Source organism: Sceloporus undulatus, chromosome 4, assembly GCF_019175285.1.
Source record: "Sceloporus undulatus isolate JIND9_A2432 ecotype Alabama chromosome 4, SceUnd_v1.1, whole genome shotgun sequence".
In the NCBI taxonomy this organism is placed as follows: domain Eukaryota; kingdom Metazoa; phylum Chordata; class Lepidosauria; order Squamata; family Phrynosomatidae; genus Sceloporus; species Sceloporus undulatus.
This window is the reverse complement of record NC_056525.1, coordinates 56288760-56305377: the sequence shown is the minus strand read 5'-3', so window position 1 is coordinate 56305377 and position 16618 is coordinate 56288760. Positions and strand designations below refer to the sequence as shown.

General features: G+C 41.2%; 1 protein-coding gene across 7 annotated transcripts in view; it reads left to right on the top strand.

Annotated features, from left to right (window-relative positions):
• The window catches only part of LOC121928680 (complement receptor type 2-like), a 44173-nt gene that overhangs the window by 14965 nt on the left and 12590 nt on the right, over window positions 1-16618 (top strand). For 6 of the 7 annotated variants that reach the window (XM_042463738.1, XM_042463736.1, XM_042463733.1 and 3 more), the window contains 8 exons: window positions 2851-2947; window positions 7478-7566; window positions 8134-8334; window positions 12253-12435; window positions 12819-13001; window positions 13123-13200; window positions 15326-15514; window positions 16184-16280. In XM_042463738.1, coding sequence (XP_042319672.1) covers window positions 2851-2947; window positions 7478-7566; window positions 8134-8334; window positions 12253-12435; window positions 12819-13001; window positions 13123-13200; window positions 15326-15514; window positions 16184-16280 — 1117 coding nt within the window. The remainder of the gene's footprint in view (window positions 1-2850; window positions 2948-7477; window positions 7567-8133; window positions 8335-12252; window positions 12436-12818; window positions 13002-13122; window positions 13201-15325; window positions 15515-16183; window positions 16281-16618) is intronic. The other variant, XM_042463740.1, reaches the window with a different exon arrangement.

Genomic DNA, 16618 nt, shown 5'->3' with positions numbered 1-16618 from the left:
GAAAAATTCAAAATTGCAAACTATCTCTAAAATAAATAACTTAACTTATTTAGTACATACATAAAACTGTAGTTAATCATCCTAGTTGTCCTATCTTAGTTATCCTGCACCATTTTGCCCATGGACTGAAACAAATCCAGATTGTTCAGAAAGTTTAAGAGAAAAAAAAATCAGTGGAGCTTTTTGTATTGTAAAACTGTGGTAGTAGTTACTGCCACTGATAACAATCTCAGGTAGTAACGTGATAATGCCAGCCCATGTCATTATCCAGGGAAGGTGAACAAGCATATAGTTGACTAAGGGTTAATTTATTTCAGGAGAGAATCCCTTTTTCCAGTGAGGTTCCCTGAAAGTTAAAAAAGTGGATGGGAAGTATTTTGAACAGTTCAAGGGCTTTTTTTTTTTTGGGGGGGGGGGGAACAATCCTAGTAAAAATACATGCTGTGGGAGGCAAAGAGGTTTCAATGCAGGACAAAGAAAGGATCCAGACTTGCAGGTTTCCATCAGTTCACGACTTGATACCAGAACAAATGCTCCCATGGGGCCAGCTAGGACCAATTGTTAGATGTGCCAGTAATTCCCCCATTCTACAGGTCAGCTGTGGTGTCAATGGATCACCAGTTTTAAGGGCTAGCAAATACCCCAGAACATAAATTCTGACAGTCCATCTTACCCACCACCACCCCTGAATCCAAGTCCTATTAGGGAATAGTCTGCCCACCGATCATCCTTGTCCTGGTCACCAAAATAAAATAAAGTATAAGCAGATTGAATGTCTCCTGCCACATTGTTAGAGCCAGATATGAATTGAGACAAGCCCTTAGTTGCTATAGAAGCCATGAAATCCTGAACTGCATGTGATGAGAGCAGCTCATGCTAATGCTTGAAATCCTCCATATCAGTCACTTTACAGACATGAGCTCATCTCTGCCAGCTCAGGTTGGAAAATAGCTGGGTGATACCCCAAGAGAATTCCAGTCCTGACTCATTACCCAGTCATGGGATATATACAATAAAATATGGAGATGGCTGAGCAGAGTAACTCAGCACTGAGATGGACTCCTGGAAGATCACAGTGACACCACCTGCCAGTGACATCACTAGGGGGATGGAGTGGTGAGGTCTGCACTGGGAGACACCCCAAGTGACACTTGGTCAGGTCCTCACGCTGCACTCTCCCTTTGTGCCATCCCCGTGCATCCCCATGTGTCCTCCCACCATCACTGCACTCTCCTATGTGTGCTCCCACATTCCTCACACCCTCCTGCACTCCCCTGCATGCACTCCCACCATCCCAGCACCGCCCCGTGCTCCTCTGCATGCGCTGCCTCCACACCATCCCAGACAGGGCAACATGGGGGGAAGGAGCATGCCCCCAGAAGCCCTGCCCCCACACCAGGTGATGGCCCATGCAGGAACACCACTGCCACCTGCCTGTCCTCTGGAACTTGCCTGCTGCCACACCTGGGAACCTGAACAGCTGGGTTATTCTGGCATTTCTCTTTGTCCAACTAGGTTTCAGTCAACGCCTGGCCTCAGGCATTTATATTAAGCACCAACACCAAAGTGGGGAAAGTATGGCCAAATGGGATCATGTAGCCCCCAAACTCTATTTTTGTGGCCCTTGAAGTCCCCAGGAAATCAATCTCCTGAGCCCTCCATTTTTTAAAAAAGCATGGTTTTTGGAGCTGCCTGTTGTACAAAGTTGCTTGCAAATATCCCATTCTGCAGAAACCCACAACTCCCTGTCTTTATTTCAAACATAAAATACCCAAACCTGGTAACTGGAAATGACATGTTGTCACTTCTTGTGCATTATGGTCATGCCAGTACAGTCTTTGGAGGGTCATTGGGGGGGGGGGGGGGAACCTACTGCACCACACCAACAGTTGCATATCCCTGCACTAGAGAATCCAGAAATCTGTTGGATGGATGTTAAATGTGAATGAGGAGCAACTCTTGTTACCTTAAAAGGGGGGGGGGGCTTTGGGGGTTCCCACTACCAATGTCAGCATCTCCTTGAACTTTGGGGGGAAATTATAGCTGAAAAGGAGGCCTGTGAGAGAAAGGTAGTTTAGGGAATTTTTTTCCACCTATATACTGTATACTAGTACTGTACTAATTTCAGAGAGTGCTCCAGATTCAGAAAATAGAAGGGTTTTATTTAGAAAAGTGCAAGGGTGCATGCAAACATACAAAACCAATGCAACCTTAAGAACCATACAAGGCTAATAGAAAGAAAAGGTTGGATAGCAAGGAATCGGGATTAAGAGAGCAATAATTACCAGTCCTGAAGATAGGCTCATGGAAAACGGAAAATGACTCAGATAGCATCTGAGGGCTACACTGAGAGAGTGAGTGAGACCCTATGTGCAAGTGGCTGGAGCTGTGAAAGCCATTATATCCTATTTCAAAGCTTCAAGTGATACTTGGTGTGATAGTTTTCCCCGTGGAATTGACAAAAGGGTCTAGATCAGCTGATGACTTTAACTTTGGTTGATAAAATGTTGATTGGTTTTGAGACAACCCTAGTATGGTCAGACAGGAAAGGTGAATAGGAACACAGCATGAGGTGGAATGGAAAATAGTGTCTCTGACTTCTTTGTGATGGGATTCCCTTTGTCTCCATTACAAGAGGAAATGTTAGGAGCCTTGGTGTGCCCAGTAACTTATTAAGACTTATTAAGAAAATATGGCACTGGAGACTCACAGGAAGTCATTGAAACATGACCTCATGGAAAATATAGGCATGTCAAATTCTTCAACAGCCAGATTCTGTTTCTAAAAGATTGGTAGCTTCTGAAATATATCTGTAAGCACGTTCATTCTTAATTCTAATTCTTCTTTCAGGAAAGCAGTGTAAAGCTCCATTTGTAGAGAATGGCAGAATAGAATCCATGGGTGACCTACGGCTTGGTGAAGAAATAACCTATGTCTGTGACCAAGGGTGAGTTGCAGGTGGTACTGTTAGGGAAACATTCCCAACATGTTCATTTTAAAGGAGTGTCCTTAAGTGACAACACGAGAACCTGAAATGTCCATAGGCAAAACGCACTTTATTTATTGGCCAAGACAACAGCACACCAGCAGATGGTGATAAAATTGCTGCCGCGCCCAATAGCCATTTCCAAAAGTTTTTATAGCAAAACACAGTTCATTGTTTACATAGCATTCGCTTAATTGGCTATTTAGTACACACATGATTATACAACAGGCAGTTAATTGGTTATTGTTTAAACAACAAATAATTGGTTGCGTTCACTGTCCACGCAATGGTCACGCATTTTCTTATTGGCTCTACATTTGCTAGGAGTCTGGAATGCAAAGAGATACTAGCTAGCATGATCTTGTTCTTCTTGAAGGCTGCTGTATTCTTCAGAGCTCTCTAGAGAAAGGAGGGGTGAGGGTTAAGTGTGTCCTATGGTCACACACAGTAACAAAAGGTAGGGGCCATGCAGCCCAACCTTGCACTTTACTATCTAGTTCATTCAATGAATCTACTGTAAATCACTGCTCTTTGCATCTCAGAGCACACTCACTCTGGGTTTCCTGTTCGCTTATTTGGTCCGTTAAACTCTAGATCTTGAAGCAAGCAGGTTACAGAATCAGAAAGCATAAGTTCAGCCATATTCATGTCCCTCTCAGTACCAATTTGTGTAAAACCCCTGGGAGGGGTTTGATATGTGTATGTGTGCGTGTGTGTGCATTCAAGTCACCCATATATTAATTCTTGAAACATTTATAGACAGAACCAAAGCCTGAACCAATTTTATGTGTAATACGTATTTATATATCACATCTTAATGGGCCTTCCAAAGCATCTTGCAATTAATGTTTTATTTATAATTTATTAATTTATAAATACATTAAGAAAATTATAGTCAGAAACCATCAAAACATAATTTAGGCAGATCTAACCTATATGTCTTACTGTCAGTTAATCTGAGTGGATTAGGGAGGGGAGGAATGTCTAGCTGGAACAGACTCTGATGCTTTCTTTGCTTGTTTCCCCCACTCTCATTACAACTTAATACATTCCATTAGAAAGAGAGACTGAATTTCATCTTGTATTCTAGGAACATGCTCTCCTTAAGTACCGTATATACTCGTGTATAAGTCGACCTCATGTAGGAACTCTGGTGGTGCAGCGGTTAAATGCCTGTACTGCAGCCATCCACTCAAAACTACAAGGTTGTGAGTTCAAGACCACCAAAAGGGCCCAAGCTCGACTCAGGCTTGCATCCTTCCGAGGTTGCTAAAATGAGTACCCAGACTGTTGGGGGCAAATTAGCTTACTTGCTAATTAGCTTACTTGCTGTTCACCGCTATGAATAGCGGTATATAAATAAAACAAATTATTATTAATTATTACAAGTCGAGGGCAGTTTTTGGGGCCAAAATCATTTTGATATGACCTGTGGATAAATCAAGGGTCAAACACTGGGGCATGTTACAAAAGATCTAAAGGGGGAAACAAAGCACTACTTCCCTCCCTACTTCTCTCTCTCTCAGGGGTCACAGTCTCGGCATGGAAAATGGGGAAACACACCTCATCTCTCTCTCTCTCTCTCTCTCTCTCCCCCCTCCTCCCTTTACCACCAGCATTTCCAAGACTCATGAGTCATGACTTGTAAAAATGGTTAGAAACCTCTCTCTCTCTCTCTCCCTCTCTTCCCTTACCACCATCATTTCCAAGGCTCATGGCTTGCAAAATGAGGTACAAGCCTGGGCACATTCTCCCTCCCTCCCTCCGCCTTGTCTCAGCAGCTGTTTGTTAGTTCTGGCTAAGAAGGAAGGCTGAGGGATAACACACACACAGAGAGAAGAGTATGCAGGGACTCAAACAGTGAGCTGTTTAAAGCTCCCTGGCTATGAAGGAATGGTGGGCACTTATTTTAATAACTTTGGGGCTCTCCAGACTGCCCCAAAAGGGTGGGTTGGAGGTGCCTAGTTTTCTTCTGGAGGGATGCTGCAGTAGCCAAACAACGCAGCATCCCTCCAGACCAAAAAAGAACCTGAAAAGACTGGGTTCTTTTTGGCGTACGTTGACGCATCCATGACGCAAGCGAGATTCATAGAGGTGTGGACGCGGTGCCATGCTTGCATCATGGTCACGTGCCCCGTATGGAAAGAGGCCAGCATGATGCCAGTGGTGGCACATTCTAGGGTTCCAGGGTGGGCAGTTGCTGCACACTCCAGAACCCTAGAATCGCCGCAGGCACGCCACTTCTCACCTGTCTGTCTCAGGCTTTTATAAGCAATATTAACTTAATGCCCCATATATGAGTTGACCCATGATCCTGGAGCCCATTTTGGGGCATAAATTTCTCGACATATAGTCAGGTATATACGGTAGTTAGGAAGGTCATATTCCTTTGTTTACAGCAAGACTGGTTGATGGCAAATGGTACTGCTTTGTTTTAGGTGTGGAATTTTGGGCTAAATATCTGGACCAGTCTGTTGTTATTTCCAGGGGCTTTCCCAAAGTATTCTATTTTCTGGCCATTCCTAGAGAAATACAAAGTATATTGCTCCTTTCTCATCTCTTTTGGCCACTGTGACCAAAAGAAATGTTGAGAAAGCAGACAGAGGCCTGTTACAGACTGCCAAAATAAAGCTGCTTTGGGTCTCTTTGGAGGTATACTGTTTAAATGATGCATGCACCCTAAGAATCTGGAAGCTGCACCAAAGCTGCACTCCATTGCTTAGGAATGGAGTGTGGCTTTGGCTCGACCTCGGGACTCTTAGGACCCATGCATCATTTAAATAGCATACCTCCAAAGAGACCCGAAGCAGCTTTATTTTGGCAGTCTGTAACAGGCCAGAGTCACTCAATCTCTGACTGCTGTACTATCCTCAGCAAATAAAAGGAAGAAGATCTGCCACTAACTGATGTTCACCTATACTATTTCGACAAGTTTGACAGACTAAATCTTTACTGTTGTATCTCCCAAACTGAGAAAGCCGATGAGTCTATGCTGCATGACAACCTGTTCTTTCCAACTGCTATTTGTTTGCGTGTAATGATTTATAGCTATTTTTAAAGAAAAACCCAAGAGTAGTGATACAGTTTCTACTATGTATTTATAGTGGTTTCTACTATCTATTTATTTAATTTTTAAAATTTAAATAAATAAATTTCTATTGCATAGCATTTTTCTGCAGGAGAAGCTCATCCATGAACACTCTAGAGTAGGGATGGAGAACCACCAGACTACATAGCTTTTTGATCAGGCCTATGGCCCTGCCATCTGGAACTCCCCCTGAAAAAACTTTGTAGTTAGGTTTTGAAAAAAGTTGCAGTGCCATTGGAAAGTCTTTCTAAGCCTAAATGTGAGAGATAGGTGAATGCATGAATAGCTGTGAAAAGGCAGGGGAGAAACAGAGCAAGTATGGCGTAGTTGTTACACCTGACCATCACCATCCTCCACATTTGACTTCAGGTCCTAGCAGATTTTGCCAAAGGGAATTTTCACTTTCTCTCCCTTCCTTTGATGTACAGCATTCTGTGGATTCACATGCCCATGATCGTCCTATTCTTTTGTTTCTAGACTGACAAAGATGCACCTGGCAATGAACTGAGAGCACTTTGTAGGCTCAGGCACAGGGATGCTTGTTTGGAATTTTCAAAAATTGTAACAGGCAACTGTGTTGCTCTGCCATTTATGCTAATCTTCTCTCCAGAGTTAAAGTCATTTGTACTTGTCTTTAGATGAAGCTGGTAGCAACCAGAGAACAAGCCATTTTAGTTAGAGAACCCTGTGGAAATTTTTTCTAAAGAGAGCTTTTCATGGCATCCATTCTATGTCTTTAGGGTAATAGGCAAAGAACTCCTTCAGTATTACCAGATATACTCAACTATAAGTTGACCTCCTGTATAAGTTGACTGCAGGTTTTGGGGGCAAAATTATGGATTTTGATATGACCCTTGGATAAGTCGAGGATAAAACTTAGCTTCATGCAACAAAGGACCTAAATGATGAAGCAAAGGAAAACAATGCCAAAGAACCTACAAAATTATGGCAGGCATAACTGTTTTGGCTCACACTAGAGGCTGGATGGAAGAGAGAGTAGAGGGAGGTCAGTGCCTCCAGGACAGATTGCACTCTTGCCTTTAATCAGGGAATGGTTTTCTTTTTAATAAGAGTTAAAATAGTATTTACATTGACCTGTAGATAAGTCGACCTAGGTTTTTGGGTCAATTTTTTGACCAAAATTTCTAGACTTATACATGAGTATATACAGTACCTGAACATATTTTAATCTGTCTGCTGATATATTCTTACACTAGTTCTGCTTCCCTGTTTTGAACTGCTGGTTTGATTATCTTATATTTCTGTAAGGGGCCCAGAAATACAGTAGAGGGGGACATAAGTGATTTCAATAAAATAAACCTACCAGGTACAAGATACCTCATATGTACACACTGTTTATTTTATATCCCCTTTTTAAAAATGTAAGATCTCTCTTTTTTTAGGTACAGACCAATAGGCAGGACAACTGCTCGTTGTACTTTGTTCGAGGGTAACAAGGTTCTGTGGGATATCGACCCTCCATTGTGTGCAAGTAAGATGAACTGTTCCTTTAAGCTTGTTTATGTTTGTCTCAGTGCATTTCAGTATTGAAGATCCTTTAGTCTACCCAGGCTTTTGTACACGTCAATATCTGTACTATTCCCACTACAAAATTGTCTAGAAAACTGTATCGTTGCCTGAAAGCATAAAGGAATAGTAACTGTGACTATTATACTATATAACCATACACTCTCTTCTATGCCTCCTTCCCTCTTCATGCCATCCCAGCTGAGGTATAAACAAAGCCCAGGGTGCTTTCTGACACAGTCTAATATACTTGCCATAATGGTTGTTGCTAAGCACCTGGTGCTGCCTGCAGTTTCTGCTAAAGCAGGAGGGTGGTGTGCTGAAATAACTCCAAGGTTGTTTGCAAGTGGTGCATGAGGAGAACTAACAGCTTTGGAAAGAGCCAGGAGAAGCCAGACATTTTTGAAAATAGATGAAAGGAAACTGGTGAAAGAGATCAATAAGGTCATTCCAACCTCTGAATGCAACCCTAATAGTGATCATTATGCTGTTATAATGTGTGTTTGAACCATTAATGCTGAATCTCTTATAGGAATCCCTTGTGAGCGCCCACCCACTATTTTAAATGGAACACACAGTGGGGATACATCTCTTGATCACTATACTGTTGGCGATGTGGTAACGTACAGTTGTGGCAGAGACCTTTCCCTCATTGGAAATTCAAGTATTGTCTGTATAACTGCAAAAGATGGTGTAAATGGAATATGGGATAGACCTGCACCTGAATGTAAAGGTGATGGAAATTTATGTTTTGATATCTTATGTGGCATCACATTCATTGTACAAAAATAATAGAATACAATTATGGGTGGAGTCACCTAACTGTGTAATCTATCAAATGCTGTCTTGCTGTACAACTTCAATCGATTTCAGTCAGACTGCAAGCAATGCAGTGGATGTCCCTCTGCATGATTAAGACGATGGAGACATATCCTTCTTGCAATACAGCAAAGGTAAATAGCAAATATCTGTAGTTACTGCAATCCCTGGTGTTCCCTTCCTTGGGGATTGGAATGTATGTGGAACATTTCCATCTGGTTGCCATAGTTTTGTTTTCCATATTTGTTGACAGATTTTAGTAAGAACTAGAATAGATTCTGTCTCTGTACATTGAAACAGCTGTATTGCTGTTCCATCTGTTCCTGTTTCTCACAAGTGCTGTGCATGCAGCTTCCACATCACTATTTAAAACTGTAGATTTGTGTCTGTTTGGTTCTTCCTTTTAACATATATGGGGTGAGAAAAGACCAGACATCCAAGCTAGGTTTAGGAAAGGAGGAGGCACTAAGGCTCTTCTTACAATATACATTGGATAATGAAGCACACCAAAGAATTTCAAAAGAAAATCAGCTGTGCTTATTAGATTATAGCAAAGCTTTTGATTGAATAGATCAAGAAAGTCTGTTGATCACTTTTAAACAAATGGGTGTGCCAGAATATTTTATTGTCCTGATGCATAATAATAAAAAAAATAAAATAAATAACATTTTTATTTATATGCCGCCCTTCCTTCGATCAGGGCGGCTCACAACATATTAAAAACAGTATACAGAATTAAAAACACAACTAAAACAAGACAGCAGTAAAAAAGCCCCATAGCCCAGCCTCTTGGCCACGAAAGAGGAGGGAGGCCCACAGGATATTTATTCGGGGAATGCCTGCTGGAATAGGAAGGTTTTGAGATCCTTCCTAAATTGGGCCAGGGTAGTGGATGAGCGGAGCTCAGTGGGCAGCGCGTTCCAAAGGGCTGGGGCAGCTATGGAGAACGTCCTCCGAGTCGTGGAGACTAACCTAGCCCCAGGCACCTTCAGTAGCTGCTGCCCAGACGTTCTGAGGGTGCGAGGCGGAATGTACGGGGAGAGGCGGTCCTTTAGGTATCCTGGGCCCAAGCCATTTAGGGCTTTATAGGTAATTACCAACACCTTATACTGGGCTTGGAAGCGAATGGGCAGCCAATGGAGATCCCTTAAAACAGGTGTTATATGGCTGGTCCTGGGAGCACCAGTGACCAGCCGGGCTGCCATGTTCTGCACCATTTGAAGCTTCCGAGTTTGGTATAAGGGTTGCCCCATGTAGAGTACATTGCAGAAGTCCAGTCTCGAAGTTACCAGAGCATGTACAACAGTTTCTAGGTCCCTCTGGGCCAGGTATGGGCGCAGCTGGCGAATCAGCCGAAGCTGATGACAAGTGCTCTTGACCGTCGCATTCACCTGGGCAGTCAGGTGAAGCGACGAGTCAAGAAGCATGCCCAGACTACGCACGGAGTCCTTCACATGTCCTGTAATCAAGAGAAGAGACTAGTGTTAGGACAGAATACAAAGAAATAGAATCATTGGCAAGGAGGTCAGGCAGGGATGCATTTTATCACCCTGTCACCTAACTTCTATGCTGAATACATACATACATACATACATACATACATACATACAGAAAGTAGGATTAGACTTGGAGGACAGAGGTGTGAAAACTGTAGAAAGGAATATTAACAATTCAAGATTTGTTGATAACAACATACTGCTTGCAAAAAATAGCAAAGACTTGAAACTGTTACTGAAGAAAGTGAAGGATGAAGTGCAAATGCAGGGTTACAACTGAATATTAAGAAAACAAAAATAATTACCACAGATGATTTCATAGAATCATAGAGCTGGAAGAGACTACAAAGGCCATCCAGGAACACTGTATCAAAGCACCCCCAACAGATGGCCAGCCAATCCCTGTGTAAAAACATTCAAAGAAGGAGACTCCACGTAATTTACGTAATTTTAAAGTAGCCAATGAAGGCATTGAAATAGTTCAACGTTTTCCATACCTTGGCTCAGTCCTTAATCAAAATGGTAACTACAGTCAAGAAATCAGAAGTAGACTAGGATTTGGAAGGGCAGCTATGACAGAACTAGACAAAATCGTGAACCATAAAGATTATATTACTGAATATTAAAGTTAGGATTGTTCATGCCATCGTATTTTCCATTTCTATGTATGGTTGTGAAAACTGGGTTAGTGAAGAAATCTGATAGGAAGAAAACCAGGTAAACCAGGTAATTGGAAATGTGGTAATTGGAAAAGAGTTCTGTGTATCCCATGAACTGCTAAAACGTGTTTAACTGTCTAATTACCAATTTGTAAGCAACTCTGAGAACATTTCTGAAGAGTGATGTATAAATACAATAAAAATAATAATAAATAATAAATAAATAATAGAGTGTAAACATCCATGGATTTTTGTATCAATGGCGAGTCCTGGAACCAAACCCCAACAGATACCAAGGAACCACTTAGTAAAAGTATTCCTGTAACTTGGATCAAAGATTGATCAGGAAGGAGACTGCAGTCAAGAAATTTTAAAAAGGCTAAAATCAGAAGGGCAGCTATGAAAGAAGTAGAAAAGATCCTAAAGAGTAAAGATATACACCTGAACACTAAAGTTAGAATTGTAGAAGCCACCATATTCTCTATTATCTTGTATGGACGCAAAAGCTGGACAGTGACGAAAGCAGATAAGAAAATTCATTTATAGAGAAGTGCTGAGGATACTGTGTACAACCAAAAAGACAAACAAATGGGTCTTCACATATTACAAACCTGAAATCTATCTGGAACCCAAGATGATCAAGCTGAGGTTGTTGTACTTTGGCCACATCATGAGAAGGCATAACTTAATAGAAAAGACAATAATGCTAGGAAAGATGGAGGGATGCAGAAGGAGAGGAAGACCCCACGCTAGATGGATAGACGCTATTAGAGATGTCACCGGTATGAATTTACAGGACTTAGGCACAGCAGAGGAAGACAGGCAGTCCTGGAGATGTCTCTTTCACAGGGTCACCATGAGTCGGGATCACCTCAAAGTCAGCTAACGACACCAAAAAGTTTCAAGTGAATAATTTCTTTGGTGAACCAGTTAAGTTGTGGATGCCTCCTTTTTAAAGTGGAGTTGAGGGGTGAGAAGGCTGTTGCATAGGCAAATATAAGAAAATAGCTTCTAGAAAAATGTGAGGGAAGAAATAGAAGCATTTCTTTATATGTCATTAAATGTAACATTCTTTTTAAAAATGCTTCTTCCTTTTGCTTCTAGTGTGATACCCAATATATCATACCGACTTTGTGGTCAAGGTGTTTCTTAAAACCATCTAGAGCAGTGATACTCAATGCAGTAGTCTATGGATTAGTGCCAACCTGTAAGCCATCATTTCTGGTGTACGACATGTGTCTAGGAACGAAAGAAAGAAAGAAAGGCAAAGAGAGACAGTTGACAGAATGGACCCAAAGATTATACTGGAACCTCACACATAGTGGTAGGAGTTCTATACACACACACACACATACACATACACACACACACACACACACAGCTCACTCATCAGACAGCCCAAGAAGCACTAGTTTAGAGAACTTGAAGCAATATGTATTTGTATATATTATAGCTTTCATTAATTCAGTTTTTTTAATGCGAGCCACAAGAAATGAAACTGGTTTGGAGGTGTCTGATTTGGTGTTGTTCTATACAGTGTCTGCAAACAAAAGCAAACAATAACTGATTATATTTCATTATGGCTACAGGTGGTTATTTTAAATTGTTTTTAAGCTTAAGCTTCTAGGAACTGCTTGGATGCAAACACTTCCTTATTCATTGTTTCTCTCTTTCCAGCTATCCAGTGTAGCAGACCACAAATTCAAAATGGAAGGCTAACAAGTGCATTTCAGCCTATATATAACCATGAACGTGTTCTGCAGTTTGTTTGTGATTCTGGCTACTCTCTGGTGGGAACTGAGTTTGTAAAATGTGGGGCTGACAGCATGTGGCACCCTGAACTTCCAACATGTGTCAAGGGTAGGTGTTTTATTATACATATATGAATTTCATAATTGATATGTGATGCTTTAAGCTGAACAGCTTATTTCTACAGAGCTAAACACTTAAATCACGTTACTACTCACCCCTGTATTCCCACTCACTGTTCATATGGAGATAAGGAAAATGTTGTTGAGATAGCAGTTACTAGAAGAATAGTTATATGAAGCCAAAAGAAATGGAACTGATTTTTCTGTTCTGTTTTGATGGTAGTCTGTGTAGTTTTTCTAAAGAAAAGAAGGCATGGTTCATTGTATTTCATTATGGCTGCAAAATATTAATTTTTAGTGGTTCTTACATACATTGTTCCAGGTACTGATTGGGAAGAAGCACTTTCTTCAGTGTTTTTCTTCTCTTTCCAGTGGTCGAGTGTAGCAGACCACAAATTCAAAATGGAAAGCTGACAACTGGATTTCAGCCTTCATACCCTTATGAGCATGTTCTGCAGTTTGTTTGTGATTCTGGTTACTCTCTGGTGGGAAATAAGTTTGTAAAATGTGGGGCTGACAGCATGTGGCACCCTGAATTTCCAACATGTGTCAAGGGTAGGTGTTCTACTGTATGAATATGAATTTCAGAACTGTTATATGGTGCTTTGATGCTGAAAAGCCAATTTCTACAGACCTAAACACTTAAACCACATTCATTTTTCTTCTCTTTGGCCAGATATTTTGACCACCCACCTCACTTCCACCCCCACCCCCAACGTTTATCCAGCAAGAGATAAGAAGAATGAGACTTCAGGTGAGATATAACCTATTATAACTACTAGCAAGAATTGGGTTATAGGATGCAATGTATTTTGCTTTGTGACAAATGTTGTATTCCACAGCACAATCAAACTATAATTTTACGTGGTGCTTCAACTTCTATTTCTGCTAGCTATGCTTGTTTTTCAAGCTTCTGGCTTAGGTACATTTGGGACTGCCTTTTTCTCTTCTAAGAAAAGAATTTATACATATTAGGAGTCATGCTGACTAAAGGACATGTGAAGTTATGTCTAAAACTAAGATAGATGCTAAATGAGTTTGCTGATCACCTCGCTCTCCCTCACAGGCTCTTTGCATCTTAAAACAATCAGTGGCCATGCCCTTTCCCCCAACTTCTGATGATGTTCAGGGATGTAGCTAGAATTTTAGGAAGGGGGGGGGTCCAGACTAAGTGCCACAATTATAATGGGGTTTGGGTGCGGCGGTGCAGCAGCAAACACCATTCATTTTTCTAATGGAAGGGGGGGCCCTGGCTACGTCCCTGTGATGTTCCTACTCACCCTTCCTGCCTGACCATTTAGGGATTGTCTCAAATCCTCTCTCTGGAGCTAAACCCATCAGCCATTTTGGACCCTTTTGTCAGTTCTCTAGGAAATCCATTAAGGCCTTTGTCATGCCAAATGTAACACAACTCACCACTCAAGGGCATAACATTGGGTATAAATCTGCCCCAGCCCTAGCCACGACGTTCATAGACCAGCGCTCCCTCTGTGTAACCCTCAGATGTGGTCTGAGCCACTCTGCTTTTTCCACAGATCTCTCTTCAGGATTTGTAATTATTCTCCTCTTTAAGTCTCATATTCTCTCTATCCAACCTTCCACACCTTTCTTTCTGATAGCCTTGTATGATTCTTAAGGTCACCTCAATTCTTCTATATATGTCCTTGCACATTTCTGTATAAACACTTTATTTACTTAAAATTGGAGCATTCTGTAGTTAGTAGTGATATACATAAGTGAAAAGATCCCCATGGTAACCCTCCTCTTGCATGCTTCCTTTGAGTTATAATTTCCCCAAATTTCAAGGAGACTCTGGCATTGCTGGTGGAGAGTCCCAAAGTCCGCCATCCTTTAGCTTAACACTCCTAGGAATTCTTTTTTACATTCTAGTTTGTTGCTACAGCTGCAAACAAAAAACCCCTGGTTTTTATAATGGAAATTTATTTGACAAACAGTGGGTTTCTGGGGTGACCAACCAAAATAGGAAGCAATCAGGAAGGGGGGGGGGGGAACAGCAGTGCTAAATTCCTCTGGCAGAGCCTGAAATCTGGACTATGACTTGAACAGCCTGAGACTATAGAAGAAAACCAATTTAAAAATCTCTACTTACATTTAGTGTATGATATCTTTCCATTTCATAGTAAACTGCTTTTGCAGGTAGCCTAGCCCCCAAAACAGAATATGTTAGTATTATCACCCCTCCCCCCCCCATAGAAATGATAGTGAGTCTCCTGGAAAACAGTTAAATTCAGTTAAGCGTGACTTGGTAATGGGCCCTTAGCATTAGCAGCCAACAGCTAGATTATTAGCCATTTTGGGACTGCATTATATGGCTGATTATTTCACAGTGTGTCTTGGTCTCTGAAGACTCCAGCACATTTATAGAAACAGGTATGTGCTCACGTTGGCAGTCCTGGTATATGTCCACTTTCTGCTTAGTTTTCATTTTGCTTTCCCTCCTTCAAAACAATACTTTTATTGCAAAGCATGGAGTAGGAGACAGAAAAATACCAAGCATTCCAAAAGGTGCTGACTGTTATCTGGAACTATATCCATTCAATACATTAGATTTTACCAGATTCGAGACAACATGAGGGATGTGCAGCACACAGTGTATGTAATGGGGAAGAAATTCAGGGTGCCTGGGTGAACAATATCTTGGCATCCTTCATTTTTTAACATTATTGAATATTGACCTGATACAGTCTACATGGTCAAAGAATGGTGTCTTCTTGCAGTCAGTCATATTTCAGCTATACAGTACTTGAATAGCAACTCCCAGGATCAATTCTCTGAATAAAGACCCTGTTAAGAAAAATGGCATTAGTGTTTCTGAACTTTCCCATACTTCAAAACCTTCTTTCTGCCTTTACCTCCAGGAGATTGCCCTGCTCCAGAGAACCCACCCCATGCTACTCTGATTGGTGGAGAATTAAATGACAGCTATCCTGTTGGGACTGTTCTGAAATACAACTGCATCCCAGGTTATCAGCTTATAGTAGGATCAAATCCTTCTATTGAATGTCTTGATAATTCAACATGGTCCCAAACGCCTACATTTTGTGAATGTGAGTATCTTGTTGGGTTGTGAGGATCTAATACATGTCAGGAGAAGTACATTTCCATATTTTCCTTAGAAGGGTGGGATACTTATCTATTATTAAAATCTAATAATATATCATTGCAATCTGCAGCATGTTGTATAGCTGCAGGAGGATTAAATCAAAGCATATGAGGATGAATTGGAGCACAGCATTGCATTTCTGTCTGGCTTCATCCTTTTTCAGATATACTGCATATGAGTCACTTGTAGATTCAGTTGTTAGGGTGGGCACAAGACAGGGGTCTCAGATTCCACCAGGTAGAGCTATATAATATCTCCTCCCTCCCCTCCCCAAACGCACCTTTTACTTCCTGCATCCCTGCTTCTATGCAGCCATTTCTGGAACAGCTAAAAGCTGGGTTTGAGAAGATGGGAGATAAGACATTGCATAGTTCTCCCTGATGGAACTTCACCCTTTGTCTTTTTGCTCCAAGATCTGTTAACTATTGACGATAATAGGTGCCTCCACCTGTATGCAACCTTGCAAAGCTATCTGTGGGCCAAATGCATTAGATTTGTCAAATCCCTCACCTGATCTGAGACATACTATTTCCTAGGTGTCTAGAAGCACATCCATTGCATTTTAAAAATCAATGATAGCAGATGGTGATGTTAGTTCTAATTTTACTTTTAGTGAAGCGATGCAAAGTTCCAGTTTTAGAGAATGGCAAAATAGAAACATCAGGTAACCTCGAGCTTGGTGATGAAGTAACCTTTGTCTGTGATGAGGGGTAAGTTGTAGGTCACTTGCTGTTGTAGCTTCACTTTGTGTAAAATTCCTGAGGAGGGACTGACAATTCTTTAAAAGTATTTTTAAACCATTAGATCTCTGTATTTTGCCATAAAGGATACAACCCTTTCACGGTAAATTCAAAATATATTAATAAAAATTTGATTAGAGCATGTGAAAATATAACTCATCAGAATTAATCTTACACAGCACATTATTTCAGTGGGACTAAGTATCTGGGGTGGATGTGGATGGGAAGAACAATCTGGCGAGAGGGCTGTGATATTTCTTTTGTTTGCAATTATTGTTGTTGTTGTTGTTGTTATTTCATTTGTTTGC